General features: G+C 38.8%; 1 protein-coding gene across 15 annotated transcripts in view; it reads right to left on the bottom strand.

Annotated features, from left to right (window-relative positions):
* The window catches only part of GCA (grancalcin), a 50,059-nt gene that overhangs the window by 21,616 nt on the left and 7,820 nt on the right, over positions 1 to 20,623 (bottom strand). For 2 of the 15 annotated variants that reach the window (XM_078451201.2, XM_078451194.2), the window contains 4 exons: positions 14,571 to 14,681; positions 13,483 to 13,620; positions 5,137 to 5,301; positions 1,503 to 1,572 (listed from right to left, as the gene is read on the bottom strand). In XM_078451201.2, the coding sequence (XP_078307327.1) occupies positions 1,503 to 1,572; positions 5,137 to 5,301; positions 13,483 to 13,602 (355 nt within the window). In that variant the 5' untranslated portion in view covers positions 13,603 to 13,620; positions 14,571 to 14,681. Of the gene's footprint in view, positions 1 to 1,502; positions 1,573 to 5,136; positions 5,302 to 7,305; positions 10,078 to 13,482; positions 13,621 to 14,570; positions 14,685 to 14,781; positions 14,972 to 15,955; positions 16,060 to 17,978; positions 18,168 to 20,623 lie in introns of those variants that run through there. The other 13 variants (XM_078451202.2, XM_078451195.2, XM_078451190.2 and 10 more) reach the window with 12 other exon arrangements.

Below are 20,623 nucleotides of genomic sequence, written 5' to 3' on the forward strand. Positions count from 1 at the left end.
TATGGAATATTTAGAGCACCAAATCCCCTCCTTGCCTTAGCTCCTTAAGATGTCAGCAATGTCTATTCTAACCTCAGGAAAATCCTGGGAATTTATACTCTGGAGAGGTCTCTAAATTCCAAGACACTAGGCATACCCAAGCCCCTAAGCTCCATCCCCTAACCCCTAACCCCTAACCTTGAACCTTAACTCTAACCATCTGGAGAGGTCGACTGTACAATACCAGACACACACCCTAACCCTAACCCTCACCCTAATCTTAACCCTAAATCGGAAAAAGTGGCTTCCTAAACACATGACAAAAAAGCTGAGAAGCAGCCTAGTTATCCTGGGAAAGACCTCAAACACTTAAGAGTTGCTATTATTTCTGAAAATGGGTGTGAAGGTAGACATAAAAACAGAAGGATCAACTGAATACCTACTTAAGAAGTATTTAGAGCCCCAAAGCCTGTTCTTGCCTCATCAGTAGATGGCTGCCATGTTGATTCTCACTCCAGGGGAAGTCTGGGGTTTTATTCTCTGGAGAGGTCTCTGAACTGCAGGCACATATCCTAACCCTATCCCTAAACTCTAACACTAACACTAACCTATCTAGCAAACACAAAGTATTTAAATAACTGTTTATCAAAGACTGAGAACCCTCCTGGGTCCTCTATCCTCTTTTCCTACCAAACAACCAGCCCAAAAGGAAATCCCAAAATATGCTGATTCTCATTGTTGCACGACAAACTGCCCCACCAGACTACCAGACATTGAAGCCTATAGTGAATACCAAACCAACACCTCGGAGCGTCTCACCTGCATTTCAGTTAAGTATGTATGACAAGGATCAGCACACCTGAGAAAAGCATCTAACATGAAAGACAACCAAACAAATAAACTGGAAAAAAAAATTGGAGAAAACACAGTTTACAAAAGAAGGAAAAACTTTGAAAAATACATTAACAGTTTCAGAGAGATAAGGGAAGACTTCACCTACATGAAAAAAGAAGAGAAGCTCTTGGATTTTAAGAATATGATAGCAGAATTAAAACACTCATAGAAGGGGGGCACCTGGATAGCTCAGTTGGTTGAGTATGTGATTCTTGATTTCAGCTCAGATGACAGTCTCAGGGTTGCTGAGATAAGGCCCTGAATCAGGCTATGCACAGACAGCATGGAGCCTTCTTGAGATTTTCTCTCTCCCTCCCCTGCTCTTGCTCTCTCTCTCTCTCAAAATAGATAAATAAACTTTAAAAAAAGAAAACTAAAATCTATAGTGATAAAAGTGTGTTATTTTGAGATGTGGAGGCAAATTTCAAGAGTCACCTGAAAAAGCTGAATGAAATTTCGTCTAGGAGTAGTTAATGTCAGGGAGACAGTTATGTACAAGGAACACAAGGAACAGTTATCTTCACAATAAGCTTTGCAGAATTATTTGATTCTTTAAATTATGGGCATGTATACCTGTGATAAAAAGATTTTTTTTAACATTTTAAATACGGGGGTGGGGGAGATCTCACGTGAGTAAGTTCCACTAATTCCAGACTGTGTCAAACATTTCTGAAGTTCCTCAGCATCCACTTCACCATCCTGTTAAAAAATAATTATAGCCTGATTTAATGCACAGCTGTATAAAATCATATTAAAGTGCTGACTGGCTGTTCTAGGCCAATCAACAGACACGCATTTTTTAAAACATTATTATCAACTACAAAATTAACAGAGACAAGTATTGACAACAAAGGCAAATTACAGAAGAGCATACAAAATAAATAATTTTTCACAAATTATATTCTATTAATTTGTAAGCACTTCAAATACAATCTATTTTCTCTACTCCTGAGAAACAACATAATCATTCTGACCTATAGTAGGTCAAAATAACATCTGTTGAGAGTCATTGGAACTCTACCTAAAACAGAAAATTGATCAAAATGTGTTCAGAACAGTCTCAGACACATTCCCTTAATGCCCCTTTCATGGGGGGGATTATTTCTAAGGGATAGTGAGGTTGTAACCACTGAAGCAGTAACTGGGAGGAGAGAATCCCTTCCCCCCCAACCATTACCCCCAGTCATCTGGCATCTTGTTGGTATTCTTCTGATTAGTGCCCAAACATTCTTGTTTGAACTTATTGTGGGAAATAAATTGTTTTTAAACACAAACAAGAAATCACAACCAAAGTAAAACAGGTTGAATATTTTCATCATGTTTCAGTATCTCACCCTATTTTCTATAAAAATATACAGAGCAATTTACTTGGAAGCATCACAGACATTGTCATAAGTGCAAAAAAATTAGCTCTGAGGAAGGATCAGGGAGGCAAATTTAAAACACAAACTTTTTAAGAGTTCATTTTTGTAAGAGACCCAAGAAATGAAAAAAAAAATGTTTCTAAACTACTTCTAAGAAGTATCATAAACACTCATATCTTAATGGATCTTTAGCAGGGAATTCCTTATAACAAAAATTTCGGTAGAAGAAAAAATTCCAGTAGTTCTAGCAGGAATAAAAAGCATTCTTTCCAATGGATCATCCATGTGCCTACAAAGAGTATCTAAGTGTTCCTTTCTCTGCCACGCATAGTTTTTAGATTTCTCTTATAAATTTTTAAATTCTTTAGTAAGAGAATTGTACTTTATAAAATCACCATTTGTTTAGAAGCAAAGCTAGGTTAGAAATTTTTCCTCCAATGATAAAGACCTTAGAAGGAATTTTTATTTAAACAATTGCCTACCTCCTTATTATATCAAATCACTATTATATTTCAAGACTTTGAAAAATTAGGCATACACTTCTAACATGATTGGAGAAGAAATCATCAGTAAACAACACCAAACCAACAAACAAAAACAATCAAGGAAGTCTACAGCTGCCACTGTCAATAGCATCTCCATGAAATGACGGCACAGATGCCAGGTCATTGTCAATTATTGCACAGGAAATTTTAAAGGACAACCTTTTACAAATTATTAAATCAGAAGCAAAGGTAGGAAATGACTTTTGTCTCATTTTTTTTAAAAAAAACGTATTCTATCTTCTAGTACGCTTAACATAACATGGTTATAAATCACCTTTAACTTTCCTTAAGTAGGAAAATGATACTCCACCCAAGACTAACATTAGTGATGATTACTCAGCTTCATCAATTGTTTTCTCATTTATAAGAAATAACACATTGTGTAAACATTAGGCTCAAACTTAAAACTTTCTAGAAAAGAGAAATTTGCATTTACTAAAAACCTTGACCAATCCAATTAAAATGAGGGAAATCTGTCCCATGTGGTCTGATGATTTCTGTTCAACCATGAGCTTCTCTAACATTTCATGGAAAAGCCCACTTAGTGTACAGAAGACGTTTCTCTGAATTATATACATTCAGAGACATAGAAGGGACCTTGAAGAGTACGGAAATTCTTTTGTAGGGAAAGAACAAAGATTACAGAGGAAGCAAAGTTGAACAGCAGTAGGTTCAAAAGACACACAGGAAAAGTCATTATAAATTCGGGTTAAGGAGTATAAAAATTATGTTAGTCTTTGTTAACCCTTTTTGAAGAGAGTGAAACTAAGAACAGTACAAACACAGCAAATTAGTGTTGACGATTTTAACACTGAAAGAGTTCAGAAGTCAAATAAAAGTCTCTAAATATATATGCCCAGTTCCTATGTTTTAAGTTATAATTTTATAAAATAGATTTAATATATAGTCAGTTATAGATAACAGACTTATTCCCAGCATTACAGTACTTAAGAGTTCTTTGCAGATTGGAATGGTATAATGTAACCGTTAGCATTACAGTTAGCTGCAAACAATAGAAAATACTACCGAAGAGATTTAAACCAATAAGGGTTCATTGTTTTGCACAAGAAGTCCAAGGCCAGGCAGAACAGGACTGTAAGGCAGCTTTAAGATGCCATGGATCTCTGCATTTTCCCATGTATCCCATCCAAAGGACTTTATCTCAAGCTTGTTGACTCAAGGTACCAAGATGACTGCTGCACCTCCGAACTTCAAGTTCCCTTTCTAGGCAAAAGTAAGGAGCAAAAAAGGCCAACACTAGTTCCCAGGAAGGATTTTCTCCCTTAGAAAAGGAAAGTGTCCTAAAGAAACGGCACCTACAACTCAAGGGTCAGTCCTATGGCACGTGGCTACCTTTACTAATCACAAAGGTGTCCGGGATGACACTGGGGCTTTTCCAACTACCACTACACAAGGGAAAAAGAGGTTGTGAATGGAATTGGGGTCACGAAAACAAAGTGTCTGCCACATATAATAATTCTGTGTGTATCCTCTATTTCCAGCCAGGTGTATGGGACCTGGTGAACACTCAAGCGAAAGAATACCGAATGAAAAGTGTTATCAAAGTTCTGTGAAGTTCTAACTACTCAAAAAGTTTTCATCGATAAGTATAAACGAAGAGATACGGACTGTGACTAAGACTCAGTGTGAACCTGTCTCTTCTCATTTGTCTGGTAGCTGAACCTCCTTTCTGCCCTGTTTTCTTTACCCTTTCCCAATTTGCTTTACCTTCAAGTCTCTCCCAAACTATTCACAACTGAAAAGTCTCCTTTTGACGCTCTGCCCCAGCTTCCTCAAGGAGATTTACACGTAGACCTCTTTCCCCCAATCCTCTTTGGCTCAGTCACCATGCAGCATACCACACTGTTTCCTCTTTCAGTGAAATGAACAATGGGTCAGGTATCATACTAACAGAGTTTTAAAAAAATGAAGTAATTATGACTACCCTCATCTCTGATCTCAAGAGAAAAATCAGTCTAGATAAGTTTAAATACAAATTTCATATACATTTAAAATGACACACTAAGTAACAGAGTTGACATTTCTTTTAAAAAGCAATCACTTCTTAAAACTGATATCTGTGGGGCACGTGGGAGGCTCAGTCAGTTAAGCATCGGATTTCAGCTCAGGTCATGATCTCACCATTCATGGGTTCGAGCGCTGCGTCGGGCTCTATGCTGACAGCTCAGAGCCTAGAGCCTGCCTTGGATTCTGTGTCTCCCTTTCTCTTTGCCCCTCCCCTGTTCTTTGTCTCTGTCCTTCTCCCTCAAAGATAAACAAACATTAAAAAAAATTTTAAAAACAAAAGCAAAAACAAAAACCCTGATATCTGTGCAATATATTTAGCATCTCACCTGTCCAGCAACAGCAGTGAAGTATGTCCACATGGGGTCTCCTGCTGAGGAATAACTGTCAGAATACGCTGGGTATCCACCGGGGAGCAGGTCTGGCCCTGTTCCTGGCATTGGTTGTCCTATCTGCAGCTGCATTCCTGGCATCTGACCGCTAAAGTTTCCAAACTATAAGAGTGAAAAAGGTTAAGATTATAAATGCAAACATTATTTGTTATCCACTAAAGTAATATTTATGAGTTGTCTACTGAAAAGCAAGGATAGAAAGAGTTCCTAAAAAGCAACCAAATTCACTGTCACAAAAGCTGTTTGCTAAAAAATCCTAGATGTCTGGCATTACGACATAATTCAGTTCACTAATATGTTATCCGGCATCAAAGAAATGTAACAGAAGAAAGTACTCTAACCTTTAGGAACTTAGCAGATGAACATGACACACAATTTTTAAGTGTTTACCATCAACATCACTGAAATAAACAAAAAGCAATTTCACCTACAGTCAAACTAAGAAGTAGTATACCTCGGACACAGAAGAATACATGGTAAATACAACGAAATTGTGAACTAGTCATGGGCAACTGCATAAGGTGCAAACATCCTCTCCCCCAGAAAATATCCTTTTAAAAAGACACCAATAGGAGAACCAGGGTGACTCTGTCCGACTTTGGCCTCCGACTTTGGCTCAGGTCATGATCTCCTGGTTTGTGAGTTCCAATTGTGAGCCTCCTTTGGATTCTGTGTCTCCCTCTCTCTCTGCCCCTCCCCCACTCGTGCTGTCTCTATCTCTCATAAATAAACTTAAAAAAAATTTTTTTAAGACATCAATAAACAGATAAAGTGATAATTCCAACCACAGTCTTCAAAACTAGTAAGAATAGCAATACGAATACCAACATAATAATGTACAGCTAATATTTACTGAAAGCTTTTTATAGGCCAGGTACTAAATACTTTCCGTTATGTGATTTGATTTTCCAACAACTTTATGAAGTATGAAAATACTATGTACGTTCTGCAGTTGAGGACCTAAAACTTAAAAGGTTTCCTAAACTAGTAAGAAGTAAGACCATGGTTAAAATGTAGATAGTCTGATGTTTGTTTCCTGCTACGGTATGGTTTCTCTCTACTTTTTTCACTTTGCAACTTGGTATACATTTTTAAAACCTCAGAGAGGCATTTTATTGAGCATTTTTATGAGTCTGGAGGAGAAAGAAGTATCGAGATTGTTCATTATTCCATTTTGAACAAAAATCTTGACCTGATCCTTGAAGGATGAGTAGAGACTGCCAGAATGAAAAGAAAAAAAGAATTCTAAATTGGGGGGAGGAGGAGAGTGAAAAAGGTAGGATACTACCAACAGTTTGAAGAACTGCATCACTAGATGTGTACAGGGCAAAGGTATGGAGGAAGCATTGGAACTCAGGAAATGCACTTCAAACTCCAGGAAATGCATGACTAGATCATGAAGCAATTAAGAAAGTAAATGGTAAATGTTAAAAGGATATAATGGATAAAAAACAAACAAAAATACATGGAGGTTTTTTTGTTTGTTTTGTTTTTTAAGTTACTTCTTTGAAGAGAAGAGACCAATAAAAGGCCAAATTTAGGAATTAAAAAGAGTATATAACCACAATTACAACTTCCAACTCTCAAAGGTGATTTAGGATAAACAGTTATGTAAGAAAAAGTAACCTAACCCTGACCACTTCCCCCTAAAAATCTAGAACAGATTGCCCTTGGTAGAATAGCAAAAATTAGGAGACTTTTAGCATACCTTATTTATTCATAAGCAACTTAAAGGGAAGAAAACAAGAAGTGGTCAAAAAATCGGAAAGAGGACGTGTAGCAAAACTGAGGAAGGTGTGGGTCCACCACAAAACATCACTGAACAGGAAAAGGGTGCTTTGGTTCCTCTAAACCAAGAAGGCAATTTCTAAAAGCACAACACATCCCTGGCTCCACAAGGAGCACCTAAGGTGCCCCTCAGGGACCAGAAAACCTGTGGCTCCCCGCTCCCCTTGACCCCAGCTTCCAGCACAGTGCAGTCTCAGCCCCGCTGAGTACGGGAGACTAGCCACGCGAAGCAGAGACAGAAGGCGGACCCCTCAGCCTGGCACCGCCCGCAGGGACGCTCCACCTTGCAGGGGCGGAGGCTGCGGAGAAGCGACTCACCCCTCCTCCGTATCCCGGGTAGGCCATGACGAGCTGAATAAGCGTCCCTCGTCACCCTTTGAGTCAGCGTCCGCCCAACTGGAAGAAAGGAGGAGGAACCGATGCAGATGCAAGGCAGATGCAGAAGCAAGTGAGGCAGAAAGATGCGCTAGCCGCGGGGTTTACTTCCCTGCGACCGCCCCTTCCCGGAGTCGAACCCCGCCTTGCTCGGCTCCGATTGGCTGAGTCCCGTCCCTCGGTAGCCCAAGCTACCGAAACTCGAGCCTTCAAGGAATCTAATCCCACCCACCTCATCTCTGATTGGCTTCACGCACCCAGCCCCCCTCTTGCTCAGTTCCTATTGGCTCGCTCAGGTCTCGCGCTCTCTCCTCACCGAACTGCAGAGAAGGCTTTGCTCCGGTAACTTACTTACTCTCTTTTTGGCAAGGGTCTCCAGGTTGAAGTTTCCTTTTCCTGAGAACCCCTAAACCCGCCAGTCCATGGTTTCTTTTAGCCTACTCTTCCACTCTTTTGAGCTGTGCTTCCAAATATACATTTGTGAATTTCAAAACTTTCAGTTACTCACATTTATTTTTGCGTAATGTTGACGTCACATCATCAAACTTTGAAACCTTCATCATCTCTGCCCCAAGGGGAGTGCTTCTGAGCTAAAACCCACTTCATGCGAAATTTTACCAGGTTATTTGTAGTTTGATAGAGAAATGGCGAATAGAGTTGCCAGATTTGGCACATAAAAACACAGAATGTTCAGTTAAATTTCATTTTCAAATAAACAATGATTTTTTTTTTTAATGTATGCAGGTCCCAAATATCACACGAGATATACACTTATACTGAAACATTCGCTGTTTATACGTTAGTACACAGGATGGCCTGTATATTTTCTGGGAACTCTACCAATGACTCAACCTTTAGGCAAACTCTTCGGATATGCCCCTCAATTATATGCACCTAGCCAACAACTTGGTTTATATCACATGGTGAAAAAAGTTATTTTAATGTATTAAGTAACAGTATTTGATAGTTCTGCTATTCTCTGGAACTCAAATGAATTTTGTAGCTCTGGCTTTAAAAAGACCGTATGCACATACACACATGAAAGAACAGGATAGCTGTAGCTTTAGCTTAAAAATGGAAAAAAAAAAAAAAAAAGAGGATGATATTAGATCTGAAGAATATGACAACCAATAAAATGTATCTTAACATTTTAAGGATGGGGGATGAGATTTAGACATATATTAGCAGAGGAAAACAACCTTGCAAAGCTGAGTAACAATTGCCCAGCTACACAACAAAGAAGAAACATACCTTCTGAAATTTTATCAGGAAGAGGCAGAGAGAAAGGAAGATTGCTAATGTACAGGAGACTCTTGAGAAAGTGTGTGTTTAGTTCCTCTAACACAATAAGAAATACTTTAGGCAATAAAGTTAAATTAGTGGCATAAATAAATAGATGATAAAACCTACTTGACAAAAGGAAAAACATATGACTGTTAAAGCATCAAGTGATAATGCATTACAAAGCAAAACAAATCATAGCAAGGTCTGATTATAAATGATTACATACTCAAATGCTCAGAAAGGATTGAGTGTTTTACATCTACAGTGTTAGTCTAAATCTCTGGTCAGAATTTTTGTGCATTTTTTTTTTTCATCATAATAGACTGCGTTTGTATTGCATTTGTGTATATCAGGGATCAAGTCTCCTTAGCTCTCTTGCATTGCTACAAATCTACTTTCAAACATAGGGATAGTATTTCCCTCAAGGGCAGAGAAATTTGTTGCAAGCTAACAAAGATACTCTCTCCTTCCAGGGCAAAGTTTGGGTAGGTTTGCTAGCAAGAAATTCCAAAACTTGCAGTTCCTCCATTCTGATACAAACTAACTGCTTGCACAGCACTTGCCTAGCAGGTCCAGCTCACGCTGAGGGATTTGGGAGCATGAGGAATCTATGGGAGCCTGAAGCTCACACTGCCTGTTGTGCTATGAACAATAAAATCCTTTGTCTCTGACAGAGGAATCTCATGCATCTGCAACTTCTATGAAACTGTGACAGGCTACTTGTTGGCTTACAAGTGAGATAAAATGTCAAATCCTTCACAGTTCTTGGCAGTGGAGCTACAGAGCTACCTAGGGAAGTTCCTACTAAAGGGTAGCAGAAGATGCCGTTCCAAAATATGCCACTTTGGCGTAAGGATTATTTTGAATTGAAAGCAACTGAGAAGAAGCAGATACAAGAAAAGCTCCTGCCCTCCCTGCATTTGCCTAAAATCATGCCATAAATTTACAAAAGTGTCCTTCCTCCCTCTCTACCAGGAAGGACAAAGATGATTCCTGCGACAACTTAGACCCTTATCAATGGAGAAGATGCAGACATAAATCTGCATAACAAATCTTACACTTGATTACACTGCTTTTCCAGGTACCTCCCCACAACTAGTCTCCCCCTCACCTTTCTTCCTTTTCTCTTTAGCTGAAAATGGTATCTAAGCTTGAATCACCTCTGAAAGTTATTAATTTTTCCCTGGGTATCTCCCATGTATACGTGAAGATACATGTTATTAAACATCTGGGTTTATTCTGTTGGTAATCTGTTTTTTATTACAGGGGTGTCAGCCAAGAACTCAGAAAGGTAAAAGGAGAATTACTTTACCTCTTGTACAGAACACCACTGTCTGCAGCATCTCTCTAAACCTAGTACTTCAAATTATAAGTTTTCTAGTATAGGAATTTAAAAATTCAAATGAGCCCATAAAGAGGTTTTTTTTAAGTATATAGTAATGAAAATTTACCTCCATGATTCAGTTAGTATTGTATGACCAATGTCGTTTTATGAAAATGTAAAAACACAATGTTTTGTAAAAAAAAAAAAAAAAATGTAGAACATTACATTTCTAAAATGTAAAAAAAAAACTTCCAATTTTAAATTATACATTTTCTTTTCTGAAAACACTCCATTAATCTATAAAAATAGCTGCTTACAGAGTGAATACTGTGTAACAGGCACTGTGTGCTGTGATGAGCTGTTGCTCAAAACAGCTCCATCAGGTATATACTATTATTATCTCCATTTCACAAATGTGAAAAGTATGGTGGAAAACTGTATATCACTTGCCCAGAGTTGCATAGTTGGTAGCAAAGCTGAGATTAGAACTCAGGACACCTTGGCTGCAGAATGTAATCTCTAACAATGCATTTTCCCTTCCCTGCCCACTCCCCACCGTATCATTTTAAAATACAGTAAAAATGATTTACACTATAGGAGAAAATGGTTTAAGGAGTAGAAAAACAGCACACCAATAACTAGACAAGTAGACAAGAAAATTCATTGTTTTGACTAAGATGAGCCAATCAAATTACTTCTCTTACACAAGATACAAGTTTTCTGGTGAGCATTGAGCTTTCATGATTATGTCTACTTATGGTATTTCTTCCTAATCTTCTTGAACTTTGGTCTTACCATAAATTTAGATATTAAACTAACCAGTAAAATACAAACACTGAATTAATAATGTTTTCCTTTCCTATCTGTTGCTACCTCATTTTTCTTTCCCTCTATACAGGGGGGTGGGGGAGTAGGGAGTAGGGATAGGAGAGACAGGGACATAAGCGCCAAGCGTAAAATTTTAATGCTCCTCGGAAAACTTCAGTTGCACAGCCAAAGGCTACCTCTCTCACAGAATTTATTTATATATGCTAAATACTATAACAAGACATACCGACTAATGAAAAACAACATTACAGGAGCTTATTTTATATCATTAAGAAATTTCACTTAGACTGATTCATTTATTCAAAAAATTATTGAACATCTATAATGTGGCAATGGTTTAAATAAGAAAAAAAATACACCAGGGTTGGAGGAAGTTTTGTACTTCTGGACGTTACATTCTGGCAGAGAGAACAAACAAAAAGTGAAGACAATAAATCAAGTCTGTGGTATGTTAGGAGAAGATAAGTGCTGTGGAACAAAAGGAAAACAAAAGCTGGGTTGGGGGAGTAAGGTGACAGAGCAGGTTGCTCAAGGTAACCTCATTGAGAAGGTGAAGTTTGAGCAAAGACTTGACCTGAGTAAGTTAGACATGTAGTAACCTGCAGGAAGAATGTTCCAGCAGAACTAGAGCTACAGTTCTAAGGCAGAAGCCTTCTGACCTGTCAGAGAACAGCAAGGAGGCCAGTGAGTCTGGTGTGGATGGAGCCAGAGGGAAAGTCTAATAATGGTTACAGAGGAGGGGGAATGGGGCAGGTCACCCTGAGCCTTTATTAGGCATTGTAAAGACTTTATACTCTGGGTGAGATTAAGAACCCACTGAGGGTTTGGGGCCTTAGCAGAATATAATATGATTTAATTTGTAAAAGATCACTCTTCCAGCTGTGTTGACAATAGACTGAAGGGGGTTAGCATAGAAGCAAGGAGATCCAGGGGCGCCTGGGTGGCTCAGTCAGTTGAGCGTCCGACTTCAGCTCAGGTCATGATCTCGAGGTCTGTGGGTTCGAGCCCTGTGTCAGGCTCTGTGCTGACAGCTTGGAGCCTGGAGCCTGCTTCGGATTCTGTGTCTCCCTCTCTCTCTGCCCCTCCCCCGCTCATGCTCTGTCTCTCTCTCTCTCTCTCTCTCTGTCAAAATGGATAAACATTAAAAAAATTAAAAAAAAAAAAAGCAAGGAGATCTGATAGCAATCTGTTGGTAATTTAGAGATGGTGGTGTTTACCAGGGTTAGCAGCTGAGATGGGAGATGTGGTGAAATTATTTTTTATTTTTAAGGTAAGGTACTGATGTTTTCGATTTGCCCTTTATTTATTTATTTTTTTTGTTAATGTTTATTTATTTTTGAGAGTGAGACAGACAGAGTGCAAGCTGGGGAGGGGCAGAGAGAGAGGGAGACACAGAATCTGAAGCAGGCTCCAGGCTCTAGGCTCTGAGCTGTCAGCACAGAGCCCGACACAGGGCTCGAACCCACAGTGAGATCGTGACCTGTGCTGAAATCAGACGCTTAACCGACTGAGCCACCCAGGTGCCCCTAGATTTGCCCTTTAATGACATGGTGATAAATAACTCTCTCCTTGACCAAACTCTAGCCGGGTTCTTCTGAGCTCTCTTCTTGACTAAGCCTTAATCCTGACCTATAAAGAATTGAACAAACACTAACATAGTTTGACAGCTCCAGGCTGCATCCCTAGGATGACTGTAGCTCCCTTTAAGGTACTTATCTGAGAGAGCTCAAGCCTGCCAAAAGAATTTACTGTTTGTTCCAGCCAACATCTGAAGATCGGGCCTACTCTCCTAGTCTCTGTGAGAGGGTAGGAGCCTAACTTGGAGAAACGCCAGCAGACAAACCCAGATGTGTTTCACATCGACTAAACCCCTCTTACTGCTTTTTGTAATTTTTCTTTTTCCTGACACTATAAAGCCCCCACTTACTCCTTTCCTATTCTCTCACTCTCCCTTTTAAATACCCTGTCACTTCTGTACAAATCAAAGTTGAATTCCATCCACTCTGGACATTTTTCCCCATTATTGTTATTGTAAATATTTCCCTATTATTTAGTATAAATAGTATATTATGGATTAAAATCATCCTTAGCACTTTAACTAGTCCTGCTTTGTTTATCTTTGCCAATGGTAAAGACCAAGGAAGAGTTGTTTGGGGTGGCCAAATCAAAACGCAATATGGTACATGTGAGACTTGGGATGTCTGTGAAACTAGGTGATAGTGTGAGGTAGGTTGTTGATCTAAGAGGCTGGATGGAGTGAACAGCTTAGCTAGTGATGGTTCGTACCAACCACCCAGCATCTGTATCTTAATGAACCTTGCTATTCCCCACTTGTTACATATGCAGCAACTGTTGGGAGGTAGGGAAGAACTTGGTGGGACGTGGAAGGTATTCCTCCAAAGTGGTCTTAAAGTGAAAATTAATTGCTAATGCTGGTGATGAAATAAGAGGAGCCCAAGAAATGAATACCCCTTACATCATTTTCCTAGAAATTAATAACAGAAATAGATTTATGACCTAGTAGATAAAAGGTATAGCTTATTACATATGCAAAATGATTCTGGCAAATTTTAAGTCCATGTAGTTTGAGAAACTACACACACACACAATGTCTCAGCTCATGCTGCCATAACAAAACACCATAGACTGGCTGGCCTAAAGAACAGGAGGAGTTTATTTCTCACAATTCTGGAAACTGAAGGTCCAAGATCAAGGTGCCGGCAGGGGCAGTGTCTGGTCAGAACTCTCTCCTTGGGTTGCAGATGGCCGCCTTCTTGCTGTATCCACACATGGTTCTTCCTCATTCTTGCTCTGTCCTCTGACTATGTGGGTGGAGAGAGACAGAGGAAGTAAGTTCTCTGTTGTCTCTTCTTATAAGGGCATTACTCCCATCGTGAGAGTTATACCTTCCTCATCTCATCTAAACCTAATTACCATCCAATGATTCCCAATATCATTACACTGGGGCTTAGGGCTTCAACAAATGAATTTTAGGGGGGCACAGTTCCATCTATATAGCACACCAAATCTGGAAGGTGAGGAAGAGGAAATATGTCCATACGTTAGTCATAACGTCCACTGTTGTGTCATCACCTTACATCTGCCCTAGTATTTGTTTATCTATTTTATGCTAAAATGTATTCATACAGATTTCATGCCATGGTTTTAATTGATATACATGCAATAATTGTCATACTTTTTGAGGAAACTATTTATTGTTTTTATGGAATAACATATTGTATGGAATAATGAAGGCTCTGTATGTATTATTTGTACAAGGCATAAAAATGTGACAGTATAAAATGAAACTATCCAGTAACAATTTTATTATAAAACTATTGCAAGTGCCTAAGGGTTAATGCCCACTAGTGAGGACAGAGAAAAATAAGCTTCACAAATAAGACAGAAGTAAATATTATTTGTCTTTTATTACTGAGACCAGCCACTTGACAAACTGCCCTTATTCAGCTAAGCTTTCAACAACAGTTTTTCTGTTTCTAATTTCTGTAACATTAAGTACTCTTTTGGCAGAAGCACAAACTCAAAAGCAATTTAAAAAAGAGTAATGCATATATGAAAAGTGTCAACAGGGCTCTTCAGAGAGGTGAAGAATGGTAGTTTCGTAATACATACTTCCTCACTTGGATCATCAGGCACTATTAAGCAATCTAGATTCAATGCAAACTTCTTGAGAAATTCTAAAACTGTATCTAAAATGTTGACCACAAAATGTGTCCACAAAAAAATCCTCAAAAACAGCTGCAATACTTACACGCCTAGGTGGCTCAGTCAAGTGAACATCCAACTCTTGATCTCAGCTCAGGTCTTGATCTCAGGGTCGTGAGTTCAAGCCCCACATTGGACTCCACACTTGGCGTGGAGCCTACTTAAAAAAGAAAGAAAGTAAAAGAGCAAGCTACAATACTGATTAATAACCTTGATAAAATAATCTGTTACTCAGGAAATGTTGGAAAAATACCCACCTTACATGTTAAATCCAGGTTTCATGCTTGTGAATATCAATTAGACTCCATATTAATAACATGGGATCATATACTTTCAAAATTATAGAAATATAGAAAAAACTAATGTTGACTGAATACTTACTTTAGCTGGTGCTTATCCTTGGTTAGTAACTTGCTCACATACAATGGAAATTAAGTTAGAGTAGTCCTGTTACAAAAAAACAAAAATATTTTGATCAAAAACATAAAAGTGCTTAAACACATTACAGACTAAAAGCTGAGATCATTCCATTTCTACACTAATGCTTAGTTGTTTTGCATATGTGTGAAGATAAGATTGCCCCTCTCTCTCATCAATGTGAAACTATTGGTAAGAATAAGACCCAGTAATAGAAATTTTAACAACTACAACCTATTTATTTATATAGCACATGATGCTTTTCATAGCTATTTTGGACATTATCATATTTGAGTTTCCTCCAAATCTTGTGAAATTAGTAGCACCAATTATATTTTAAGAGGAAACTAAGATAGTAATAAGTTGAATTATGGAGGGAGACACAGATCGAAAGAGTTGCAAAATATTTTTAAAACAAAACATGACCTGATTTATTCATGTTTGGAAAATGACAACCTACAGTGCTCCTATAGTTTTGAATGAATGAATGAATGAATATATGAATGAAGTCCCATGCTTAGAGCTTTTTATGTTGCTTAAACTAAGAATTAAACTGGGTAGGGGCGCCTGGGTGGCTCAGTCGGTTAAGCGTCGACTTCAGCTCAGGTCACAATCTCGCGGTCCGTAAGTTCGAGCCCCGCATCAGGCTCTGGGCTGATGGCTCAGAGCCTGGAGCCTGCTTCCGATTCTGTGTTTCCCTCTCTCTCTGCCCCTCCCCCGTTCATGATCTGTCTCTCTCTGTCCCAAAAATAAATAAAAACGTTAAAAAACAATTAAAAAAAAAGAATTAAACTGGGTAGAACTTTATTGCTTGAGTTATCCTAAATCAAAAACTGAACGAAATAAAAAGAAAAAAAAATTGGTGCTCTCTGTGTATATAGTCCCTGAGGTTGGGATTATGATATATACTAACATTGATGAGGACTCATGATCAGAAATGGTGTCAGGAGCAACCTGGGTAGGTGTAACAAGCCCAGCTAATGCCCCATCCAAGATTTGCTTCATTTCACCTACCTCGGACATTTGTTTTGCTCTCCTGCCTTTAGCCAAAAAACTCAGTCGCTGCCATATCCATCAGAAAACAGCAGATGGCACACTCAAGCATAGTAATTGAGAAACTGCAATAAAGTCACCATTTACAAAGGTGTTAATACAGTTAAGATTCCGCAAAAGGGGATGATGGGGCATCTCAGAGCAAGCTACGATGAGAATCCATTACTGCCCTTAGGATGAGAGGGCAAGGCAAAACAGCAGTGTTGAAACCTAAAGAGAGTAGCTATACAGAGACAGCCATCTGACACATGACCTTTAGTAGAAGGATACATGATGAACTACACAGAAGGGAGCTGAGGGAACAAATACTACAACCTCACTCTTTTCCCTGCCTCTGATCACCTGTCAGTGCTTCCACTGGCTGATCTCAATCAGAAGCCAGCGGGAAAGAGAGTTCATGGATGCAGTCCATAAAGGTCAGCATCCCAGGGCACAGTGCAAAATAGAGGGTAGAGCATGGGTCTTCAGGAACAAGTGGAAAATATCATGCATGTTGAAGAAAAAGAAATTCCACAACTTACACTTACAATCCTGACAGAATTTGACAACTTTTCAATGAGAAACTCAACCCATTTAATTTTTCTGTAAGGTAAGGCAAAAATCCAGGCAAATTGCATACAACAAATATTTATAGAATAATTATATTGAATGGTGAATCAAATCCAAAGGGATGATTAAGCAAATAGGCTATATAGAAGGTGGGGGGAAGGAGGGAGAGAGAGGAAGAGACAGAGATAGAAAAGATAGAAAGAGAGAGAGAGAGCGAACATGAACGTAAGTTTTTATTCAGCCACCATGATTCTAGTAAAGGAGAATGTAACCTAGCAACAGAAGCTTTACAAAACGGTTTGCTCATAAATTGTTGAAAATGGTAGTGATATCAGAATGCATAATTAAATAAAGAGAAGTTACCAAAACGCTGACTGGGGACAGAGAGAACTAATATCTCAGTAGATGGGTAAGAAAGATCAAGTGGTTTGTGGGGTGCCTGGGTGGCTCAGTCGGTTGAGTGACCGACTTTGGATCAAGTCGTGATTTCACGGTTTGTGAGTTTGAGCCCCGTGTCCGGCTCTGTGCTGACAGCCCAGAGCCTGGAGCCTGCTTTGGATTCTGTGTCTCCCTCTGTCTCTGCCCCTCCCCCACTCATGCTCTGTCTCTCTCTGTCTCATAAATAAACATTAAAAAAAATTGAAAGAAAGATCACGTGGTTCTTAATATTCAAATTCTGATGTAAAACCTTTCTACACATTATTTTAAATAAATATTCACATAAAGTGAAAACTGTTTAGAAGGAAACAAAACTAATTTTTGCTGGAAAAGCATGTGCCTAAAATAGATCTTTTTCAGTCTAAATTTGAAAAAAAGTTAAGTATAATCTCAACCTTGCAGGAAAACATTTATCTTTAAGTTTGTGACCCTATCATAGTTTTTCAATAATGAAAAAAACAGCCGATACTTAGATCAATTTTGGTATTTCCTCCTGATTGATATTTGGTAATATTTATGTATAAAACTATCAGCTAACCACATCATGTGGTTAATACCAATAAATTAATTACCAATGTCATAAATTAATACCAATGTCAGAGTTAGGATAATTTCTCTTTATCACTACTGATTTCATTTATTTACACACACATTGCGAGTTCAAGGGAATATGTTAATTGGTGTATGTACTATATTTTCTTATTTTCTGTATTCCTCACTCTCAGGCATCTGGGACCTCTCCGCCTCGAGAGAGACTGGCCCTCTTAGAGACAGGCAATTCTTAGAGATAGCAAATGACTCAACTGTCATACGTAAACTAGGCAATCCACAGTCCCTGCCCTAAACTACCTCCTTTCTGGGCTCTTTCACCCCAAAGGACAGTACTTCTCTGCATTAATCTCCCCGGGGCTGGACAACAGGCAGCTAGAGATAACCTCCCTGCCCAGAGCCCTCTAAAATTATTCAAACTCGTCAATTCTAACCCTACCTACCTTACCTCGCATTGCCTTTCCCATAGAAACCACAATCAAGGTTTCTGCCCATGCTTCCCTTGTTCCTTCTGCCTCTTGACTGACCCTGGCATTTCTCTATGTGGTCCTCCACGGGTGATGTGCCCCTCTTCTTGGAAATTGTAACAAACTGTTTTTCCAATGGCAGTCACCTCTGATCTGTTGGCCTTACCATACTGGAAAAATAAGAAAATTTACATGTTAAAACAGTTGGTACTAGTCATTATTGTTTACGCTAACACCTAAAAGAACTGGGCAATAAATAGTTTAGAGCTTTATAATTGACTCCAAGTTCATCTTCTGGCTCTGTGACATTGGGCAATGTAATAAAACTTTTATGAATCTTGGTTCCTCCTCTGGAAAATGGGGATATTCCCTTCTAGAAGATCCATTAGTCCCCTTTATGTTGTTCTCTGCTTTTATAAAATAAGTCTATACCAAATTATCTTTATCTTTATCTTCCCATTGGGAAATATAGATTACCTACCTTTTATCTGTTAAAAATTCTATATATCGTTCATAGTTGCGATTTTACTTAATTGATACCAGCCAAATCGGTTCTGACACAGTTAATATTGACAGTAAAAACCCCACAAGGTGGCGGCAGAGGAAACACAATTATAAGCAGGTTGTATACAAGAGCCTGAGGAAGGAAGCAAGGTCTGGCTTCCCCTTTCTGAATACCTTTCTGAGAATGGGGAGATACAGCCGAATGTCAACCACTTGGCCTGGGCTGCTTTGAGTCTGCCACTTCCTCAGAGAGTCACTTGTCATCAAAGTTCCAGGCACTTAATGAGCCACAGGCAGTTCTTGGGCCCACCTGAGAACCTGGGTCAGCTTTTGGAATTCATTTTGTGAAGAAGCTCAAGTTTTCTCTACAATTCATTGTGGCATTCCACAAATATTAAATGTTGATATTATTCTTAATTCCTTTTTTTAAAGTTTATGTATTTATTTTGAGAGAGAGTGCAGGAGGGGCAGAGAGAGAGGGGAGAGAGACAGAGTCCCAAGCAGGCTCCATACTGTCAGCACAGAGCCTGATGTGGGGTTCGAACTCACGAATGACATAATGACCTAAGCCAAAACCAAGAGTTGGCCGCTTAACCAACTGAGCCACCCAGGCGCCCCAAATATTATTCTTAATTCCTAATCAATGACATACAGCACATTTATGTGCACATAACTAGTCTGTTCCTGAAAAAGAAAATATTTATAAAATGTATTAAATCAAACACCACTCGCAATCGATGCTTGCAGCCTTATTTACATTTATCCATCTATTAAAATCATAAATCCTTCATCTTGAAATATTTTTAAGTGCATCACTTGTAGTAATAAAATAATTTGGACTGCTCTGTAACTAAAAACAAATTCCCACATAGCACAATATGTCTCTCTTGAATCTTTTACTGCATTGGAGGAGAAAGAATCAATGAATTAACACCATCTGTGCTAACTAAGTTCCAAAATTTTTGCACCAGTTCTAAAGGTTGGGAAGGACTATGCAAACTCCCCTAAGTCTATACACCTTCAACACAAATATGCATTAGAGACAAGCAAATGCAATGCACAAACACACGTCCTAATTAGGAATTTAAAGGAGAAAGATTAAATCATTTTAGCAGGAATCAGGAAATATTTTACAAAAGTATTTTTAAGATATTTTAAAATATTTAAAAAAGTAAATCGTAAGTTGTACAAATATGAAATCATTACACATTTTAGGATCATTTGCTTTATAAAATGTGGTATCATTTGCAGCCTGAGTGAATTGGTGTGTCATTCTTTGAGTCACTGACTGATTCTACTCATGCCTTCTTTCACTTATAACAAGCGTAGAAGTCCCTTTCCGTCCCTCAACAAAGTCCCTTTCCCTCCCTCAACAATATGATATACTGTTTTCAGAACTTGCCCAAATTTTCTCATATGTGGTTCTGTGAAAAAATGGCTGGGGCAAAGACAGCTGCCCAGCCTAAACTCAGAGTTTTGACTTGTTGGGAGACAGTTCAAGAAGGCTGTACTACTTGGGGCACCTGAGTGGCTCAGTCGGTTGGACTGGACTCTTGATTTTGGCTCAGGTTGTGGGATTGACCCCCGTGTAGAGCTCCACACTGGTCATGAAGGCTGCTTGGGATTCTCTCCCTCTCTCTCTGTCCCCTCCCCTCTTGAGCTCTCTCTTCTTCTCTCTATAAAATGAAAAAAAGAAGTCTCTGGTACAATATTTCTATTTCTTTAAAGAATTCTTTATACGTCATGTTCTGGTCTTTGTGGAATTTTTTTCTCACAACAATTTTTTTTTTTAAATGAGTCTCTTGACCTAGTCATGGCCTTGAGGTCATCAGGGATTAGCCACTGTCATATTCAAAATCATGCCTTTTATCAGGCAAAAGTTAATGTCCCTTGTCTTCCTCAGAAGAAATTGTGTCAGGGATGCCAGAAAGACTTGAGGTGAGGCCTATTTAAAACTTGATACCTTGGACCAGGGGAAAGTCCTTACTGTAGTTGGTTGTACAAATAGATATTCGTGGACTGTTTAGCATGACCACCAGATTCTCTGACACCACCAGTGTGCTTTTCTACTCCAAATGTACCTCTAGTCTTAGTCCCAAAGTATAAAGTGTATAAAAGATGA

This window comes from Panthera onca, chromosome C1 (assembly GCF_046562875.1).
Source record: "Panthera onca isolate mPanOnc1 chromosome C1, mPanOnc1 haplotype 2, whole genome shotgun sequence".
In the NCBI taxonomy this organism is placed as follows: Eukaryota; Metazoa; Chordata; class Mammalia; order Carnivora; family Felidae; genus Panthera; species Panthera onca.